This window comes from Temnothorax longispinosus, chromosome 6 (genome assembly GCF_030848805.1).
Source record: "Temnothorax longispinosus isolate EJ_2023e chromosome 6, Tlon_JGU_v1, whole genome shotgun sequence".
Lineage (NCBI taxonomy): Eukaryota > Metazoa > Arthropoda > Insecta > Hymenoptera > Formicidae > Temnothorax > Temnothorax longispinosus.
Window position 1 is genome coordinate 17,084,566 of NC_092363.1, and position 19,306 is coordinate 17,103,871.

The following is a 19,306-nucleotide window of genomic DNA, read 5'->3' on the forward strand; positions in this document are numbered from 1 at the left end:
GTATTTTGACTACTTTCCTTTGCTTTTCATTATTCCTCGGCTACATAATTGTCTTATCTACAAAAATCAGATTGTGTAGTTTCTATTTGTTCGTGATTAGATATTATTAGTAAATTAATATTTTTTATGTAAGTTTCATGTATAATTTTCTTAGAACTGTTATACTTTTGCTGGGAAACGTCACGAAATGTTTTAAATGTGCAGAACGTTATAAATGTTTATATATAAGGCTGATTAAACGCCAACTTTTTTATTCAAGAGTTTAATAAATATATTTTACCAATTAAGCTTTATTAACATTTTTTAAAAGTACGATCTACCTAATAATAGCTTAAGAGAAAATGGGGTTCTAATCTAATTTATTTAAACTTTGCTTTGTCGAACTTTTTCATTATTTCCCACAGATGTCAAGAGAATACCATTGTTTCTGTATCTCAGTATCTGATAGAAACAAAAGTAGAAGCATATCTGCGAATTTTTATATCACATAAGTTAACGACATCAGAAGTAAATCAATCCGCGAGTACAACGTACAACGAGCAGCGGCAAAAATTAAAGTGACGCACGCGAGCATCGCGACGAGCCGAGATCGAGGCTCTTTCGAGTTCCGCAAAGTATATATTATTGAATTAAGCTCATTCCGTCTCACCCCCGGCGTCGGCTATCCCGCGGCGGTGGTGAGGATCGCGTGTCGCTCGAGCCGCGGAATCGAGCAGCGACAAATCGCAATCGCGGGCGCGTTTAAAGGCACGTATAAGAGTCGCCAAACGCGACAGTACGACACGTCGATCGTCGTATTGTCGTACACCTGCCGGTGTATAATGATTGTTGACGCGCGAGAAAACGAGAAAAAGGGGATAATTAATACGGTTATCAATCCGCGGGGTTAAAGTTGTCAAGGTGCAAGAGTACTCTGGGCTATCTCGCGGAGTATCGATCGACCTTTACGCCGCATAATTATTGCCAGATAGAAACGCGCGTATAAATAATTCCCAGATCATGGGCCCGCAATGACAGTGCGGTGCATTATTAATTACTCACTCTCGTAAATGCATTCTCGGGCGCAATAATAACCGCGATGACGATGATAACGGTATACATGTGTACATGTAAAAGCGACGATATTGTGTGCCACAAGACAATTTAACCTGGGCGCCAGGTAATATTGTCTATCCACACGAATCGTGAACAATTATGGCGCATGCAGATTTTTATGCGATCTAATCTCTTCGCGTGGTTGTAGATTATAGATTTTCCACGTTCCGTAAATTCGGTCAGGCAACTTAGATAAAAAAAACAAGATATCTGTATACGTTGTTTAAATATCTCTTTTGAAATATTTGTGTGTATTTATATATATGTATGGTAGTGGTATATTGATTGGAAGAGATTGGGTCAGGATAAATCGAGTGTGTAATAATTCTCGCCAATCTAGTTTCTAATTAATATATCGGTGATAAGACAAGAAGCTATTGGTTGTGTGTGATTGATGTGACGAGAGGATAAATTGAGTTACCGGCACAAACATTTATATCCAGAGACGTTCGTCACGTATGTCAAAGGCTAAATAATGCAAGTAATACTAAATTAACTCGGACGATCCAGACGCCAGAGGGATATACCAGTGAAAAATTGACAGAGATCAAGGATAAGCTAAATTGAGAATCGTGTATGCGATACGATAAAAGTTTTACGTTTGACCTCGGATATTTGTGTTATACGCCCGTACATGGAATATCCCGAAGCGTTATATCGAGCTATATAAATGTATTGATGCGACTACAATTGCCAGACGTTATCGTTCGTATTATTTTTAAATAGCTCCATTTATCGATGATATTTTAACAGCTTGATTCAGGCTTTATAGATATCTTAAATACGAAATTATTTTTAACGCCGCATGATAACGTCGTTTGCTCAGGTTTAAAGTTGTTTGCGTTTCATCAAAATTTTATTAAGGAATCTATGATACGCTTATTCCGGGATACGACACTCGAGGATCTTTGCCCGCGGAAATGTCTTTCGCCGCAATCGCGCAAGTAACCTCGTTAGAAGCTTTTTACATGGCTCGCGGGAGACTACTACAAAGTAAGTTAGAGAAGTTTGTGGGTGTTCGAGGATAGTTTTTGGAGTGTTGGAAAAGTAGGTTTTGTATCCATACTTTAATGATGCCACGTCGAATTTGTAGCGTTACGTCACAACCGCGAGAGCTCGCTTCTTCTTTTTTCTTCTGTCTCCTTATATATGTTTTTCACACCATGCCGCTGAAAAGTGCGGAATATTCGCGCGAAAATTCTCTAGAACCCCTTTAACAGTATCACACGGCGCATTTAGAATGTTCCACCGTACGGAAGCTCATTAATCTTCCTGTATATGCATACGCGGTATATCATTATAGTACCGGTGAAAAATAACTTACGCGAGAAGAGAGACTTTATACTAAAAGGAAAGAGAGAGAGAGAGAGAGGAGAGCAAGAAAGAGAGATAAAAAGACAGAGCGAGCTCTCTCGCATGACATATTGAGCAAATATCCCGCTTCCGACGTGAATTCTCGAGACACGTGCGAATTACCCCAACCGGTAATCAAATAGTAACCGAGCAAAAATAGGTGATGTAACATTGGGAATGCTTGAGGGGGTGAAATGTCGCCGAAAACGCGACTTAAGCACGATGTACGTTGGCAAACCCGCCGTCTGCTCTCGGTGAGTTCCGGCTGAGAAAAAGTCGATTACGTCCTTTTATTCGACGTTAATTGGCAGGAGCTGGCAATCGAGCGAATGGCCGTGCAAGGAAGGAGCGAGTGAAGGAAAAAGAAAGCGAAAGATAGAGCAAGAATCAAAATTTATTATTTTGGATCGGACAAGTTTGATCGGAACAAAACAGATACATTAAATAACATGAATAAGAAAAGATAAACAAAGAAATTGAATTATTGATTATGTAAAAATAAAAATTTTTCTTTTATAATATTTTAAATTAATCCATTTGTATTTCTTTACTTTTAAAACTTGATAATTAAATGTATTAATAATCACTTTTAATAGAGCGATTATTATTTTATTCAAAAAATAGCCATAAAAGAAAGAAGATGTAGAGTATTAGATGAGAAATCGTATTGAACGTAACGTCTGAATATTTACATAATACGAAAGCGGATTTAACGCTCGAATAGTAATAAAACGTTTGTCTGCAAACTGCTCTTTATTGCAGAGTATCAATGTTTCCGTAGCAAGAACAAAAAAAGAAACCGCTACAAAAAAATCCGCCTCCCTATAATGCAATCAGCATTTTTATTCGAATGATATTACTCCGCTCGAGCGAGAGACGGTCGAGCGAGAATTCTTCCTTTGTCAGGCACGACGTTCGTTTCGCCGTTAAATGCAAATTTAATTAGAAACTTGTCAAACGACACGCTTAAGCGAGCAAATGAATCGGAGTGCATGGCTGCCGAAAGGATTTGTACGCTTAATCGTCGACTGTAATTGCGCGGCCGCTATACACAGCGGCATATCAATTTTTATTCCCTTTTCACTCCTTCTTCCATCGACCCCCGCGGCATCACGCCGGCTATCAATGAACCCCTGGCGGTCTTTCAATCGCGCTCGCATTTAATTCCACGTGTGGTCGTCTTTGAAATGCTCTCCTTTTGCATCACGCTTTCTCGTGAATCGCGAATAAATCGAATTGTTGTGATTAATCCTTTGCCGGCATTCGGGAATATCGCAACCTATACAAGAGAGAAGCTCTCTTTCTAATTACACTTCAAGTGCCATCTCAATTTTTGTATTCTACTTCTTATTTGGATTTAAGGATCTGAAGCTCCTTAAAAGTTTTCTTAATTTATCCCGCGTAAAAACAGCGATGAGCCCGCCTCGCCGTGCACTTACCATCCTTAATCCGCTACAAAAAACCTGGCTGGGGTAAATTTGAATCGGTACGCGACGTCGAATTAATCGTCGATTAAGAAACTTCACAGTCGATCGATGATCATTAGCATCCTCAGCCAGAGATTAATGAAATTATTCAGCACTCTTTCCTCGCCGGACAATCTTGCGCTCCGGTGTCATCGATAAGCTCGCTGCATCAATCATATCCCCATCAAGCGTGCCGATCTTTTCCGAAACCGGGACGCAGGCGGGTGGCACTGGAGAACGCTGGCACGCGGAAGCATCGTGTCGCAAACTTTTAAAATCGCGTCTCACAACAGCGATGTTTATTTAATACAATCATGGCGCCGATGCACCGCCCGGTTTTCATCCATCACGGTGACCGCCTTCGTCGTTTCTTTCGGTATTATTATTAAGGCTTACCGCAGCAGGGAGAGAGAGAGATACCGAGGCGGGATAAGGAGTAGCGGTCCGCGGAAAGTGCAGACTATTACATCATTATGCGTGATATATCGCGAGCGAGCCGCGGCGTTATTAATCACAGCCGCGGGAGATAAATTCCGATGCAATCGGCGCGGCTACGTACGTACCGCGATAACGGCTAAAAATATGCGGCTGGATCCCGCTAGATTTACAACCGTCCCGCGAATATCGTTGCGCTAAAGCCAGTTCTACAATACGTCGCAAACGATGGCAACTGCCAGTTGAAAAGTGTTAAGAGTTCGCCAACTCTCTTTTGACAACCGCAATTGACAAGCGCAACGTGGAAATAACACTTTTCAACTAGCAGTTGCCATCGTTTATTGCGACATATTGTAGAACTGGCTTTACTCCACCGGCCATCTACCAGCCATCCACCGGTCTGCGTTTAAGTCGGTTCTACAATAAAAGTGTTATTTTTGATTGTCAGTTACTGTCGCCAAAAAAGTTAAAAGTTCGCCAACTCTCTTTTGACAACCGCAATTGACAAACGCAACGTGGAAATAACACTTTTCAACTAGCAGTTGCCATCGTTTGCGACGTATTGTAGAACCGGCTTAAAAGGCACGCCCGGTTTTCCGGCGGTTGCACGCAGCTCGCCCGCGGGCGTTTATAAAATTATAAATTCCACGAGATAAATTTGAAAATCTCATCGCTTAGCGTTCTCCACCCCCTTCTCGTAGTGGTCGCGTAGCACTCAGCATGTTTGCTCGTCGCCTCGCGACGATGACGCGAATGTGCGACCTCTGTCACCGAGTTTTCAACGAGACCCTCAAATATTTTCGGTTGAAACGTCGTCCCCCCGTTACGTTCAGCTTATCGCCTGTATAAAATAGCGCTCTTAAATATTCATCGTCTCCGACGTCTCGAGCCTTCACCGTGGGTGCAGCCCTGCACCTAATCACGCTTTCCATCCTGGCTCTACAACCCGCGCAGCTGTTTTTTTTTTTCTCTCTCTCTCTCCCCCTTTTTTTTCTCTTCCTGGAAACGTATCGACTCGTTTTTTAACGACACGCCAGCCAACGTTCCCGCGCGTGCTTTCATAAATTACACATTCGCTACCTGGCTTAACAACTCGCGTATGTAATTTCTGTCATTACATACCGGCACAAGCCGAGTCGAATGTTCCTGCGTGCTTCGTAATATATCGATTTTATGATAAAAAGTTAACTCTCCCAGCTCCTGTTGTTAAGCGACGAACGATTATAATGTCTCTTTATGAAAGCCACTGGGGATACATTGATGCCCAATCTGCAATTTAACGTCGAGAGGAAGCGCAATTGAGATCGAACACACGCAAATCCTGTATTTAATAAAGACGTAAAGATCTCCCATTCGCCCGTTAAGGCAACGCATTCATAAGATGGTACAGGGTCTTCCCTTTGTACCAATTTCTCTTCTTTCGACCCCGTCCGCTTTCCCACCTTTTCCCGAGAGTGTCTTTGTAATCAAAACGAAGTAGCTACATTCCGCGCTCGTGCAGCCAGACTACACCTCCAGTCCTCGCCGCTGTGCACCCTTCGATCCGACGAAGCTCCTGCGTAATCATTTTCTCTTCACTCAGCTCTGCATTCATCGAAAATATCTGACTATCAAAAGGATCTGTAAAGCCAATTTCTATGATAAATGTTACCAGACAAATGTTGCTTGCGTGGCGTTTGCCGCACCGCACAAAGGGAGATGCGCTTTTGACCGATCCCTCTTTCTGTATCCTTCCCTTCGAATTTATATCTCGCGATTCCCTTCCGCAACATCTTCGCAATAATTCAGTTTTTTAACCGTAAAAATTGCCATATCTTTCTTTATATACTTCGTAAGCTTGCGTCAAGGCAGTTTCTTGTTTGTTCTTTAAACCGTGCTGTATTTATTGCACAATTGAATTTCGAGACGTAAAATTTTAGATCTTGAATTTCTCAGTTCGTAAAATTATGAAAATACGAGCTATATGCAAACAAGTTGACGACGTCACAGATAAAATCACTGATGAAATCACGGACACGTTGAGCCGGCTGTAATAATTAAAAATGCCAGCGCGCTTTTTCTCAAGCTTAATATTCCTACGGCTAATGCTGTATTACTATTAAAAAGAATATTTAATCCACCTCCTTTCTCCTTTTCCATCTTTATGTTAACGCTTCTTCTGCCTTCTTCTTTTTGCCCCTGTGTGCTCTCTGTCTTTCGTTCTCTCTTTTCTTTCCGCCGTTCGGGAGCTTACCCAGCAATCAAAGAGAGTAGTTACATCTCGTGTGCAATCAGTCTACTTTGTTTCTGAAGTTCTCTCCCACTCGCCCTCCAATCTGTTAAAAAACTTTTGTACGACTCCCCTTCGATCCTGTTCGAACGCGTTCCTAAGTGTAGTTAGATTGCCAATCCAGCCCGCGTCTGCGAATAAGTCCGCCCGTGTCTATCCGATCCACACGGAAACTGTCCTGTCGGTTCCGGATAAAGTTTTTTTTTATTTTTTACGCGAACATGAAATACATCGCGGAAACGAACGTCGTCGTACATCATGCGTCACGTCAAACGAGCTGTCCCGCGTAGCCTACCCCTCGCGATTCGTCGATTCATGCATATTGTGGCATTTCTCGTTTAACTGTGTTTCACTGCATCAACATCATCTCCCAAAGACACGATGCAAGACTCGCAATCCGCATTCCCGCTTTTCTTGAAAGTCATTCTCGCGTAGGATAGCAGAAGATACGCCGCCGGCGGCCGTATCTTCGCGAGCTTACCATTCATTTACCTCGCAAAGGCGAGACGGAAATTGAAAATTTGTTGGGACTCCTTTGTAATCTGCGTACTGCCGCGCCGCCCCCTTATTTCACGTTTAATACCGCTTTAATTAGCCGTCGAATTTCCACCTCGTTTTTCCCTCGCTGCATTTTAATCACCGCGTGCGTAAAAACACGCCGCGCGCCCGTTAGGTCTTGATATTCCCCGGGCGGTGTTCAAAGGGCGGCTCGTAAAATAACGGCGAAGAATTACGATGGCGCTTCTCTCGCGCGCATTGTTGCTACTCGGAAGTCGTATAACTGTATAACGTGTCTCGTTCAACGAAACAACTACAGTAATGTTTATTATCGCTCGCAATGTAGGTATACGCACGAAGCGCGAGGAAACGCGGCCATATCTTTTAACGAAATACAGCAAAAGCAAGCAGAAGAGAAAAAAGGAGCGAGGAATTTCGACAACGCGATGCGCATTGTGAAACTTCATAAGTGCAATATCCTCACACGTAAAGTTTTAAGAATAATCTGAGATATAGAGAGGGATGAGAGACGTGCCCTCGGCAGAGAGATACGTCCGTTACACGGCCAGACATCGCCTTGCGAGAAATTGCACCCTCTATTCACTCGTTCTCTCTCTCTCTCGTCTCTCGCCCGCGCAACTCGTGTCGGCGAGACGACCTCTCCGGTTGTAACGAATACTAAGTACACGGGTGAAAAATGTTCCCGGCTCCCCTGGCGGCCCCCGCACCATTTTCTCGGGTCGCCGGCCTCGCTCGGACGAATCACTGTCCGACGCAACAAACGAGCCGCGCATTATTTTTACGAGAGTTCCAGTATTTCCCCGGAGGTGTCGGAAGGGACCCCTTAGCCGCGTTTTTCCCTCGCCTTCCATCTCGCCTGTCGTTCCGTCCCTCCAACGACGGGGGCCTCCTCCTCTGCGCTTTTTCTTTTCTCTCGTTCAACCGCGACGGCGCGGCGCTCGAAGGCAAAATGACTGTGAGAATTCGTTAGCGCGATGCTGAAACGAGAAATAAACAGCCTGTGCGAAAAAATATTGCGGGGGGAAAAAGTGGAGCGCGGAATTGCCGAGCGCGCACACGATTTATATGACATGAAAGTGCTCGTATCAAATAGTGATCAAACTGAATGGCATTAAAACACTGTCAAAAGTGTCGGCTCGAGCTCAATTTTGCTTAAAAAATAAACTTTCAACGCACGCACACGCACGCACGCACGCACACGGTCTCACAACATTTTTTCCGACTTTACTTTTTTTCCGTGACTCTCGCAATTATACCGAGATTTGAACGGAGAACGTTAATTTGAGTATATAACCGTCCCTAACTCATTCATTTAAATTTTCGTGCCTGAGTTTCGCAACTACAATCCCCGAGTATTGTTACTGCGTAACCATACGGCCACGCCGGGCGGAGCGGAAGGGTTAATTACGTAATTGGAAGCACACTCCAGCGCGGCTACTGTCGGACGGGTAATGTAGCCGAGCGTAAAACTCGACCGCGACGTAACACGGAAAACTCTTCGGGCGCGTTAAAGGGGGACGAAGGGGAAGGGAGGAAAGGCAAGCCGAGAGACGAGCGGGCGCGCGATAAATCGAGGAAGCGGCGATAAACCTCGGGGAAACGGTCGGGAGTTAACCAACGGACTTAAGTGATACGATTTAAAACGATCGCGACGGTAATGGAACGGACGAGTTTCCTTTTAACAACGAGACGCGCGTTACGAGCGTGCTGCTGCAACGCGCACGCTGGTCGCTCCCCGGAGGAGTCGCGCGGGGTCGAAAGTTAACGACCTCGAAAATTCCGGCAAAAGGACGCGTTTCGTCTACGGAGGGGGGGGGTGAAACCTTGTCTAGATGAAGGTGGAGAAGACTGGCTAGCGCCGATAGTAACGAGAGCAACAACGCCGTGGCGCGTGTTCCATTAACGGGCGACCACCTGCGAGTGAATAAACATAGTTACCGGTGTAACCACGACTCGTCGTATGCGCGACCTGGGTGCTCTTATCCCGATACACGATGCCGGTAGAATAAGCAAAACACCGCCCGACTTCGACTCGCGTAATTCAATCGAGGCTCACAGCCGCGAAACGAATGCCAGGCAGACACGAAATTGCACTCGCGAGCGAGTCTTCGGGATCGATCCCGATTCGGGTATACCACAGAACAACCCGAGACGAGAGATGTCTGTTTTTTACACACTCAGTAATCTGAGAAGTTAGATCTCTAGAATTTAAAATAAGAATGGTTTTAGATACTGTCTATAATCCGATGGTTTTCAAAATAATTTTGATAAAAATAATATTTTGTCAGCAAAATAAGAATCGTTTCTTTTTTTTCTTGAAATTGTAATCTCACAAAGCAAGTCATTTTGTTATTTCGACTAAAATTTAAAAATTTTTATACGCGAATAGATGACTACGAAAATAAAAAACAAGTAAAAATTTAATTGTTTATTTCCATTCGATTATTACCCGAGATTACTATTCGAAGTCGAATTAGAGCCATCTTGTAATCTAAATCTTGCAAATGTTATTTTTAAGAGTCAGTAATTTCAATATTTCTTTATTCATTTGTATAAAATATTATAATCAATAACATTTTAATTTTTAATATTTTAAACATAAAAATGTTCATATCTCTTCTTAATTAAAAAAAAAAAAAATCTAAGGTGGGTATATATTTCGTGATTTAACTGCTTCACGCGCGGATTTAAAATTTAAAAAACTTCTCGGAGATAATTTAATACGTATATAATTTTACGAAAGTATATAGCTGAAGCTGAAGTAAAGCTAAGGACTTATTAAATACAATAATAATAAGTTTCAAAAGGAGATGGAGATGTATATGCACGATATGAGCAGAAAGCGGCACTTCATGGCGAAACGATCGTTGCCGTTCACTGTTCCACTTCCGTTTAACGGACGCTCGCGCGTATACGTGACTTTAATTTCTGACGCGGGGGAGAGTACGTCCGACGCGGAAAAAATGGCAGCAGAAATCGATACTTCGTGTAATGCATTCAAACAGTTACGTGACGTAAAATATCGCGGATAAATATAACGCGCGCGCCGTTTCGAATTTCCTGTAATTAAAAAATCGCGCGATCTCACGCGCGCGCGCGCGCGCGTCCCGGATGTTCCTCCGCGTCGGATTTTCTGCAATTAAATGTCACGTAAATAAACGTGAATTTCGCGCAAGTAAATAAAATCGCACGGTGGATATTAATCAAAACGTATTAAAAGAGTAAGCTGTCCGCGTAACATGTAATATACGTCGTCTATACGTGCGCAAACATGCCGCGTTATATATTCTTCAAATATTAATATTACGAATTACTGCCTTATCTATGCGTATATAAATGTAAAATGCAAATATGTATAAAAAGTGCATACATATTAACCGAGTAATTAATATCGAAAATCGCTTATGATTCATTAAACTCATAATTTATCAAAATATGTAAATTGGCACCAACCAAATGAACGGCAATTAAAATAAAATTACGGCCGATATCGGACGGTTTTACGTTTAATTAATTACCTCCCGGAAGCTTTCCCTAACTTTTGAAATCAGATTCCACCGCGCGGTGCGAGACCTGTCTTCTCCGAGGAGGAACCGTCACGCGGGATGGGAGAATAAAGCGGACGGCACCTCGTTGCCGCGATCGCAATCTTAAAAATCGCGGAGATGCGGGACGGGCAAATCCACGCTCGTGCACGGATCAGATAACGCATTAATCGCGGCTTATCGCCGCATCGAACGTGCACGTCAAGTGCGCGGCCCGGTTGCGCTCAAGTTTATACCCTCTCCTCCGTTCAACCCTCCCGGGCGTTTACTCTCCTCGGATAACACGCGTGTCACGCGCCCGAGAGGGTCGTCGTTACGTTGATTAGATATACACAGATAACAGCGATGCTTGCCGCTGGCATGCCTCTGTCCTTAGAATAAGAGCGGAGCGAGCGGTGTCAGGGCGAGATAAGTGGAACTATCCACGGTGTGGTCAGACCGCGGGCAGATAAGCGGTCCGGGATCAGCCGCGCCGGTCAAGTACGTTTACCAACCGTGCTAAAAATCGGTTAACGTCAGCGGAACATGTGACGATTCAGCCGCTAATTGCGCGGCCCCTCTCGCGTGCACGCGCTGTTTTTAATTGCCGAATGTAATTGCGCCTCCGCAAACGCAAATTGTACCTACATAATTATGTACTCGCGAGTATGCTTATAATTCTTTTTTCCAAGCGCTGCCGGAGATATCCGTTTCTCCTCGGCATTGTAAAATTTCATCGTTGCCGCGGCAATCGCCATTGAAGTCCGACCTTTGAATATCGTATCAATTTACTCACAGAGTACGCGAAGCGGAAGCCTTAAACCTCTCAGGAGGATTAATTCAGCGCAGCGCCGCGCGCGCTATACACGGCGATCTGATCTCGACGATTAGATCCTAAGATGATTGAGAGGAAAACGTTTTTAATCCTCACGTGCGAGTCGCAAAACGAATCCCTTTACGTTTTATTTCACAGATGAATTGACTTAGCAGGGAGGGATTATCGCGCGCGGCAAGTAGTTCGTGAAAGAGGATTACGCGTCAAAAGAATGAATAGTAAGAACGAGCCCGGGGAAAAGCAGCTGATGTAACAAGCGTTCTGTAATTAAGCCGGTGATAATTGCGCTTTTAATGTCCCTCGCATCTTCTCGCGGAACAACCGCTTCTCCTTTTCTCGACGATGTTCGACTGACCCAAGACAAATCGAACACTGGAAGCGTCGATTCGGAACAAAGTTCGTTGTCTTCCCTAAGTGAAGCGAGTATTGATTAGCGCACCTTGATCCTTGATAACGACTTCGAGAAGTTTGGGTAATTAAGATAATGTGATAAACGATAAAGTATCTGTAAGTAATAATATCTATTATATAATTAATAACACGAATTAATGAATACAAATGGCAGATAATTATAGTTTCGTGAGAATAAAAATGACGAAGAAAAAAATAAAATATTTAAGACCAATTGCGTTCGCGAATTAAATAAAATTGCTAATACAGAGTCTGATTTTTATATTCTTCGGTGTTGACTTATCTTTATACATTTGTGTCTCTAGACTCTAGAAAAATAGAAAGAATTAAAGGAAAATATTTAGTTTTGTTTATAATTTATAACATGGTTTTTTGATCTGATATTTCGTTTCGAGATAGCATTACGGGGTCGCATTTCGACCTCGCAAACATGTTGCCTCAGCTGTATCATAAAAGTCGAAAACAGTCCATTATCATTATCAACGCGGAAATCTTTCCCTTGCGCGAGCGCGCGAGATTGCCACGATGCGCCCATATAATTTTGGTGTTATATCTTATCAAAGATCTCGACGTATGACATCCCTTTGATCTTTTCGTAATCCCCGGCAGACGTAATCCCGAAGTCCGATCTGATTCCTTTCCGTCCGCGTCATCCGCGTCGGTGCCATGGAATTACATTAAGTCCGCGCACAATCGCGATGACGTCTGGATTTCGTTGAAACTTCGCTAATGACGAAAGTCAGGGATTTCGCGACTTGTGTTTATTTAAGCCGCGCGCGCGAGAGGCTTTCCAGTTTGATTTACGATCGCTATATCGAGCGTCGAGAGTCGAGTGTTCTCCGGCGTGGAAGATACTTTCGCTCGGTGCACCGGAGATCTGAGCCGAGTGCATTTCCGTAAAATCACATCTCGGGCACATAACGGTCTTGTAAACAGCGGTTGGCGGAAACCCGGCAGTTTGCTTCGACGAACTGTCAGACGACAACTGGCATGAACAAGCACCTGCGAACGCGCAAATGGAAACTAATGGGTCCTGTTTCAGATCGGCCGTTCAGTCGATCCAATCGACATTCCTGTTCGAAGCCCACCGCGGTCCTTACGTCGCCGCTGGCCCTCGTCATTCGCCTCGACATCCGTTCCTCCATTTCCTGACCCGTCAATATAGCCGGTCGGTCCTCAAAGTTTGCCTAATGAGGCTCATTCAGCACGATCGGACCAGGTACACGCAGCCAGAGAGCACCAATCTCATTATCAGGCCCCCTCCCCCTCTCCGGTCAGCAAGCTCCGAAACTGCGGCTGCCTAGGATTCCAATCCTGATCTATTCTATCCCTCTGTTGCCGTCATACGTTTCGGTAATGAGCCACTAATTGGCAATTGCGTTGAATTGCACCCTAGACGCGCGCCCAACAAGATTCGATTCTATCCCCGTGCTGTTACACCGTGCCCTTTTAGACGGCGCCAAAGCGTTCTTGCGTGAAACGAGCGGCCTCGCTCTGATGGCCGTGAGCGTTATAGCTCCGATACGACGTTTATCGTTACGGTCCTCGAAATCGACTCGACGTGAAAAGACTCGAGGCTTTCGAAATGCAACTTTGAGGACGAGATATTATTCCTAATATATATAGGAAGCAATAGCGACTCGTGAAATTGATCAAGCGCTTTGAAGGCTGCAAAGAAATTCTTTAGAAATTTATTATATTTCAGAAATACAGGTTTCCCCCGCTATCGGAAAACTTTGCTGTAAAACTTTTCGTAAGCCGGAACGGCGTAAAACGAAGAAGCAATTACCATTAATTTATATGGAAAATTATTTACCCTTTAGACGGGCGATTTTTTTTATTACTTTTTTATGATTTTTATTTATAACTTCCATATATGTGTTGAAATTTTATACTACGAAAAATAAGTGGAGCCGTGGAGCCTAAAAATAGGCTTTTCGTCCTCCAGTCGAAAATTTTACTGTCGAATCGCCGGAAATTTACCCGAAAAACCGGAGAAACGATAAACCTGATAATATTATGCGCTTTATTTAACGAGAATTATTCTCGCAAAATATTCTGGCAGAATCATTAAAATTGAAATGATTATCAACCGAAAAAATGCGGGCTCCGTACAGAAGTAACGCCACGCAGGTGGTCTGCGGGTAATAAATTACCCGTAAGCGGTAACGGTGAGCTGCGACGGTCAGGTGCACCGACAAAAACCAACTAGAATGGATTATTAATTACGATATTACGTCGACGCGCCGTCCGAAGGGACCGAAGAGCTCGGGGTAGGGCCGTAGGGGGAGAATGAAACCCGGTTCTTCCACGGTATGCGTGCGCTTTGTCCCGACAACGGGATTCTCGTCCAAATTAGGCAATTGTTGGTTACGGCGAAATGTACTTTTCCGTCGTTGAATTGGCCATTCAATTCCGCTGCAGCGCGAAACAACGCTCGTCCGGCCTCCCACAGGCCCAATTTCTCTCGACTCGCTCGTCGGACACGGTCGGATAATTATTTCATCACCGACGGACGGAAACGGACGAAAAGAGATCATTAATGGCACTTTCCTATCGGGTGTATTAATTTCCGTCATTAATCGGCGGCGATTGCGCGAAATCTCCGGGTTCTCTCTGTTTAAAATAGATTGATGCGTGGATGCTTTAGGGCGGTTCGTGGAAAATATAATTATTCAAATTCTGTCTAAAGCCACAATTAATATTAATTCTTTCGGGGTGATTTTATTGAACTAGGATTTTTTTTTTAGTTTCTAAGAGATTAAAAGTACGGCGAGTATAAAATATTATTACGTCCTTAATTTTAAACGTCACATAACGAAAATGACTAACTGACACATCGTTTATACGTATAATAGTCTCTTGGAAAAAGAACGGAAATTTATATGATAAAAATTACGTACGAAAAATCGTGACGGATTGCAACGTTGCAAAATAAAACAAAACAATTTTATTCAGACACGTTTATGTAAACGATGTCCGAGACTAACATTTCAAACGGAAACAATTTCATCTAGGCGTTTTATTTGAACGATGCCCGAGATGCTCTCTTTACGAGATCGACACTTTAAACGAAAAACTGCCAATCGATACAGACGCAGGGAATAAAGCGCTTCACGTTCAATTAATTTAACCCATACGTTTATATCCGATAACTGGTGTATTTTAATCGAGTGCCATGCTCGTAACAATTATCATCGACGCTATCTCGATATCGCGAGAGTATACGCTTTTCGTCAATTATATCCGAACGAAATACAATAGCTGGTGTATAACAGGGAGAAACGAGTTTGGAGATATGATTGGCGCTACTAATTATGAGGAAAAAAAATCGGTATGCGCGATCTATCGATGAAAATATTAGCGTCTCTCATTTGTGTTCACGTCCCCCGAACTTTAATGAACATTTGACCGTCGTTAAGGGCATCCGGGACTTACCATCATGGTCTGTAAAAACTTCAACTTCCGGCCGAACTTCCAACGGATCCGCTCAGTTTCCAAACTCCAGTAACTTCAACATCCATTTCTCAGTTGAGTCACCTCATTAACTTCACCTTGCAATTTAAATCCAGATCTAATTTTGCTGCGCCCGTTCCAATATCTGTCCCGGAAGCGACGCGGTCATTAGAATATTTTGAAGTTTCCTTTTCGCTATTTTCCCTTCACTTTATATCTTCATCATTATGTTTAATTCTTTCAGTCCACGTGGGACATTATTCGAAATCTTCTTTCAAGGGAACGAGAATCTGCTTAGTATTCCGAGGAGTTTACTTTGCCTTAAATCTTAAGTAAAAATATTTTCTTACTTGAAGGATTTAAAAAAACGATTTTTAAAAAACGATACTTTTATATAAACTCCACCTATGAAATATCCATTTTGTTTTTCTTTTCTTGCCGATGATCTCAGCTCGCTCACACGCGAACCCCCTGGGTTGTAAGAATAAGGTCAATTTAGAAATTTCTACGGTAAATGTTTACGCTAACAATAAGTGCTATATACCTGTTATCAGACTTAATGCTCACTGTTTCAAATGGGTGTAACAATATTGCTTTAAATAGCTATGCCCGTTAGCTCAACTCGCGCACGCTTTTCACTCATTACAGTTGTTTGTTGTCTGTATATACATTTTGTGTGTTTTTAGAGGTCTCGCCTTAGATAATGAACGCCTCTGCTGCTGCCACAACTATCGTCCCATTAGTTTATATTCCGCGATACAGTGTAAAATTTCGCCTCTACCCGCCACGCACATGTTACACACACGAAGGGAAGTTCCAGCTCGAAGTTAGAAAGCCGGAACATCGGAGGGAAATATCAGAGACAAGTCGAGTCGCGACGACGAACGGACGGACGGACGTTATACACGCGCGAGAGATACGCGACCGCTAATTGCGTTTGTCATACCGATAATTAATAATGCGCCGCTCGACGCCGACGACTGACCGGCGAATTAAATGCATTAACGACGATAATCGGGTTGCGGTGAATGCCAAATCGAAAATACACCGACGGGAGTTATTGAATGCAAACGAGGCCGCGATCAATCATCCGGCTCAGCTACTGGCTTTCGACGTCCGTAATGACGTTCCGGCGCTTTGCATCGCTATCACTGATCAGAGAGAAGGAGAAGAGGGAGGCGAAACGGCGAGCGAGTTTCTCCGCTCGGGAAACAAAACCGAGGAGAATTAAATAGATGACGGGACTCTCAATTGCTCGGTTTACACAGCAAATCGTGTATCGAAAAAAAGCCATCGTCGTGAAACGCATAAAATTGATCGACAATGAATTGTAAATGCACTCTGTATAAGCCATTACCTATTCGCTTCGATTGGTTATACGCTGATCGCATAGCAAAAGATACCCCACGACTGTCCTCCGCTTATATCTTTCATCACTGAGATTCCATACGATAGATCGATTTAATGCATCGCTTTGAAGCGATATCGTAACTACTGTTAAGAAAAAGGGCAACAGAGTGGCAGTAGTAATGATAGAAAAGTGAACGATAGAGAACAAGGGTAGCAAGAATCACATTAGTTCCTCATTAACATTCCGCGTAGCGCCTTTCCCGCGCATCCACGCTCGCATCCTTCGACACACGAACGCTTAGGCAGCTTGAATTTCCAATTACTGTTCCTAATTGACACCGCCACTATAACCGTATATAGGTATAGCGTTAATAACTCACCGCTTTCCGCATTCGCTTTACTGCGCGCCGCGTGCATGCGCGTTCCCGAGACCGCGAATAATCCCCGGTGCCATCCTCGAACGCGCAGATCCCGCGATCGGTGCGACGGCGGAAGATTTCGGGGGGTTTTTATTCTCTATTTTTCCCCGGTGAGAAGGGAACAAAAAGGGCAATATTCGAAGGGGCGGAATGAGTAATCGCGCGTCGCGAACGACGACGGCGACGGTGACGGAAGAGACGGCGATGGCGGATTTGATTTGCGGAAAAAGCGGCGTCGGCCGACGGCGGCAACGCTCGCGTGCAACGTCAACGTACGTCCTCCTGCTGCTGATAGTGTGCACCACGTTAACGGTATCCCACTGCTGCTACGTCTTCCCGAAAGGTATTCCGGAATGCGCGACAAACGATCGCCCTAACGGGTCTTCGAGGTCAGCCGTTCAGTATCTTCCATTATACGTTTCGATGTAAAAGGATTAAAATTTGTTCTGTAAAAACACACGTAACATCCGGGACACACTACAAAAGTTCTCGCGTATCCGTGTCGCGCCGTGCCAATGATTCATGCAGTATAACCGAGTGTAAACCATCACGTCCACTTTCCTCGAGAAATATATCTCGCCGGTTACGACGCCCATCTACGGAAATATTCAGTTGGGGGCCGCAAATTTCTCTCATGCACACGCGATAAAATTTTAACGGTGCACAAACAACCCTCCTTCCGTCTCTACCACATATACACACATATACACACACATGTACGCATACATACATCTCTTTTCGAGTCGGCCCTTAGGGATTAATGATCCGGCACGCTGCGCCACGCGTGATGCTGCTCGTCCGGGACACGCGCCCGCTTCTTTTTTCCTGCCGCACCGCCAAAAACGTGGCGCGTAAATTCCGTCGCGAATGAATCCCAGCGGGCGATAGTTTATTCATCGCGAATCGCGCGGATTTAATTTTACGATGCGTTACAGCCCATAACGTATGGTACGTACACGCGCGTGTTTACGGTCCGCAATTACATTTCGGCGGCGGCGGCAGCGGCGGTGGTGCGGGCTCGCGATACGGAAAAAATATCATTGATTAAGCTCCGCGAGAACACATCGAATTTTTCATCGTGTGTACACGCCGCCGCTGGAAAACGGATCGTCGCATTTGTATCGTGCATTTTAAATGGAAAAGCCAGCACATCGTGCCAACACACCTGATTATCATATATAAGAGGCGGGTTATTGTAAATAAACGATTAAAAATAATTGGAGATCAGGTGCGAAGCACAGGACAAGTGACATAGGACACGATATTATGTTATACCACTTTTCACGTACCGCTGCAGAGAATTACGTCGGGATTATAATGTACTATAAAGCCCTTTTTTTAAGTGATCTATATAATTCGTATCTCAAAATTTAGCATAGAATTATATTTAGAATTTTATGCACCGTGAATACAAAAAAGATTCGAAGAATTCGAATACATGCATATATAAAATTCATATATATTAAAATATGTATATGCAGATGACCCTCGAATAATACAGTACTTAAATTGCACGGAATATAAAATTCTGACAATTCTACTTTTTAAAAGTTTTTTTTTTTATAACCCCTTGGAATCAAATGCCCAATTTTAATTGATCTGGAGTCTTCAATTGCACGGTTTTCGATAGCACGGAACGTGATCTCCAAAATTGTATGTGAATCCTCGAATAACACGGTTTTCAATAACACGCAACCAATTAATCGCGTTACTCGTGGGTTATCTGTATATCAAAACATTCGGAAAATAAAATTATAGATAGAACTCCGGTAGATAGAATTATATCCTAAAATCTGACGTGTGTGAATTATAGATCGCCTAAAGCGAACGGTAGAATGTACCAGATTCTCAAAGTATGTATAAATAAGTAAGTATTTTAAAGTAGAATTCGAGGATTGAAACATTTACAAGCTGCTCTGGTATGTTTTAAACTGAATCAAATTTCGAAGAGAGAAAACACACGCAGTTCACGGATAGACATGACGCGAAACGTTCGCGCAACTCCACGAGATGCGGCATTCCGGCGGGAAGTATCGCGGGATGAAGGATTACATGCCGCTTGGCATTTCCGTCGTAAACTGGATGCGCCAATTCCAATCCGCAAATACGAGAACATTAAATTCTATACGTATCGCCGTGCGATTGTCCTTGGCAAGCATACGCCGCTCGATGAT

At 43.6% G+C, this 19,306-nt stretch overlaps 1 protein-coding gene across 2 annotated transcripts in view; it reads left to right on the plus strand.

Annotated features, from left to right (window-relative positions):
- LOC139814196 (agrin-like) overlaps positions 1–19,306 on the plus strand; it is a 139,238-nt gene that overhangs the window by 82,683 nt on the left and 37,249 nt on the right. Inside the window, exon 1 of one of the 2 annotated variants that reach the window (XM_071780288.1) lies at positions 13,828–17,475. The exons of the other annotated variant lie outside the window; for it this stretch is intronic. Coding sequence (XP_071636389.1) covers positions 17,283–17,475 — 193 coding nt within the window. The 5' untranslated portion in view covers positions 13,828–17,282. Of the gene's footprint in view, positions 1–13,827; positions 17,476–19,306 lie in introns of those variants that run through there. 2 annotated transcript variants of the gene reach the window in all.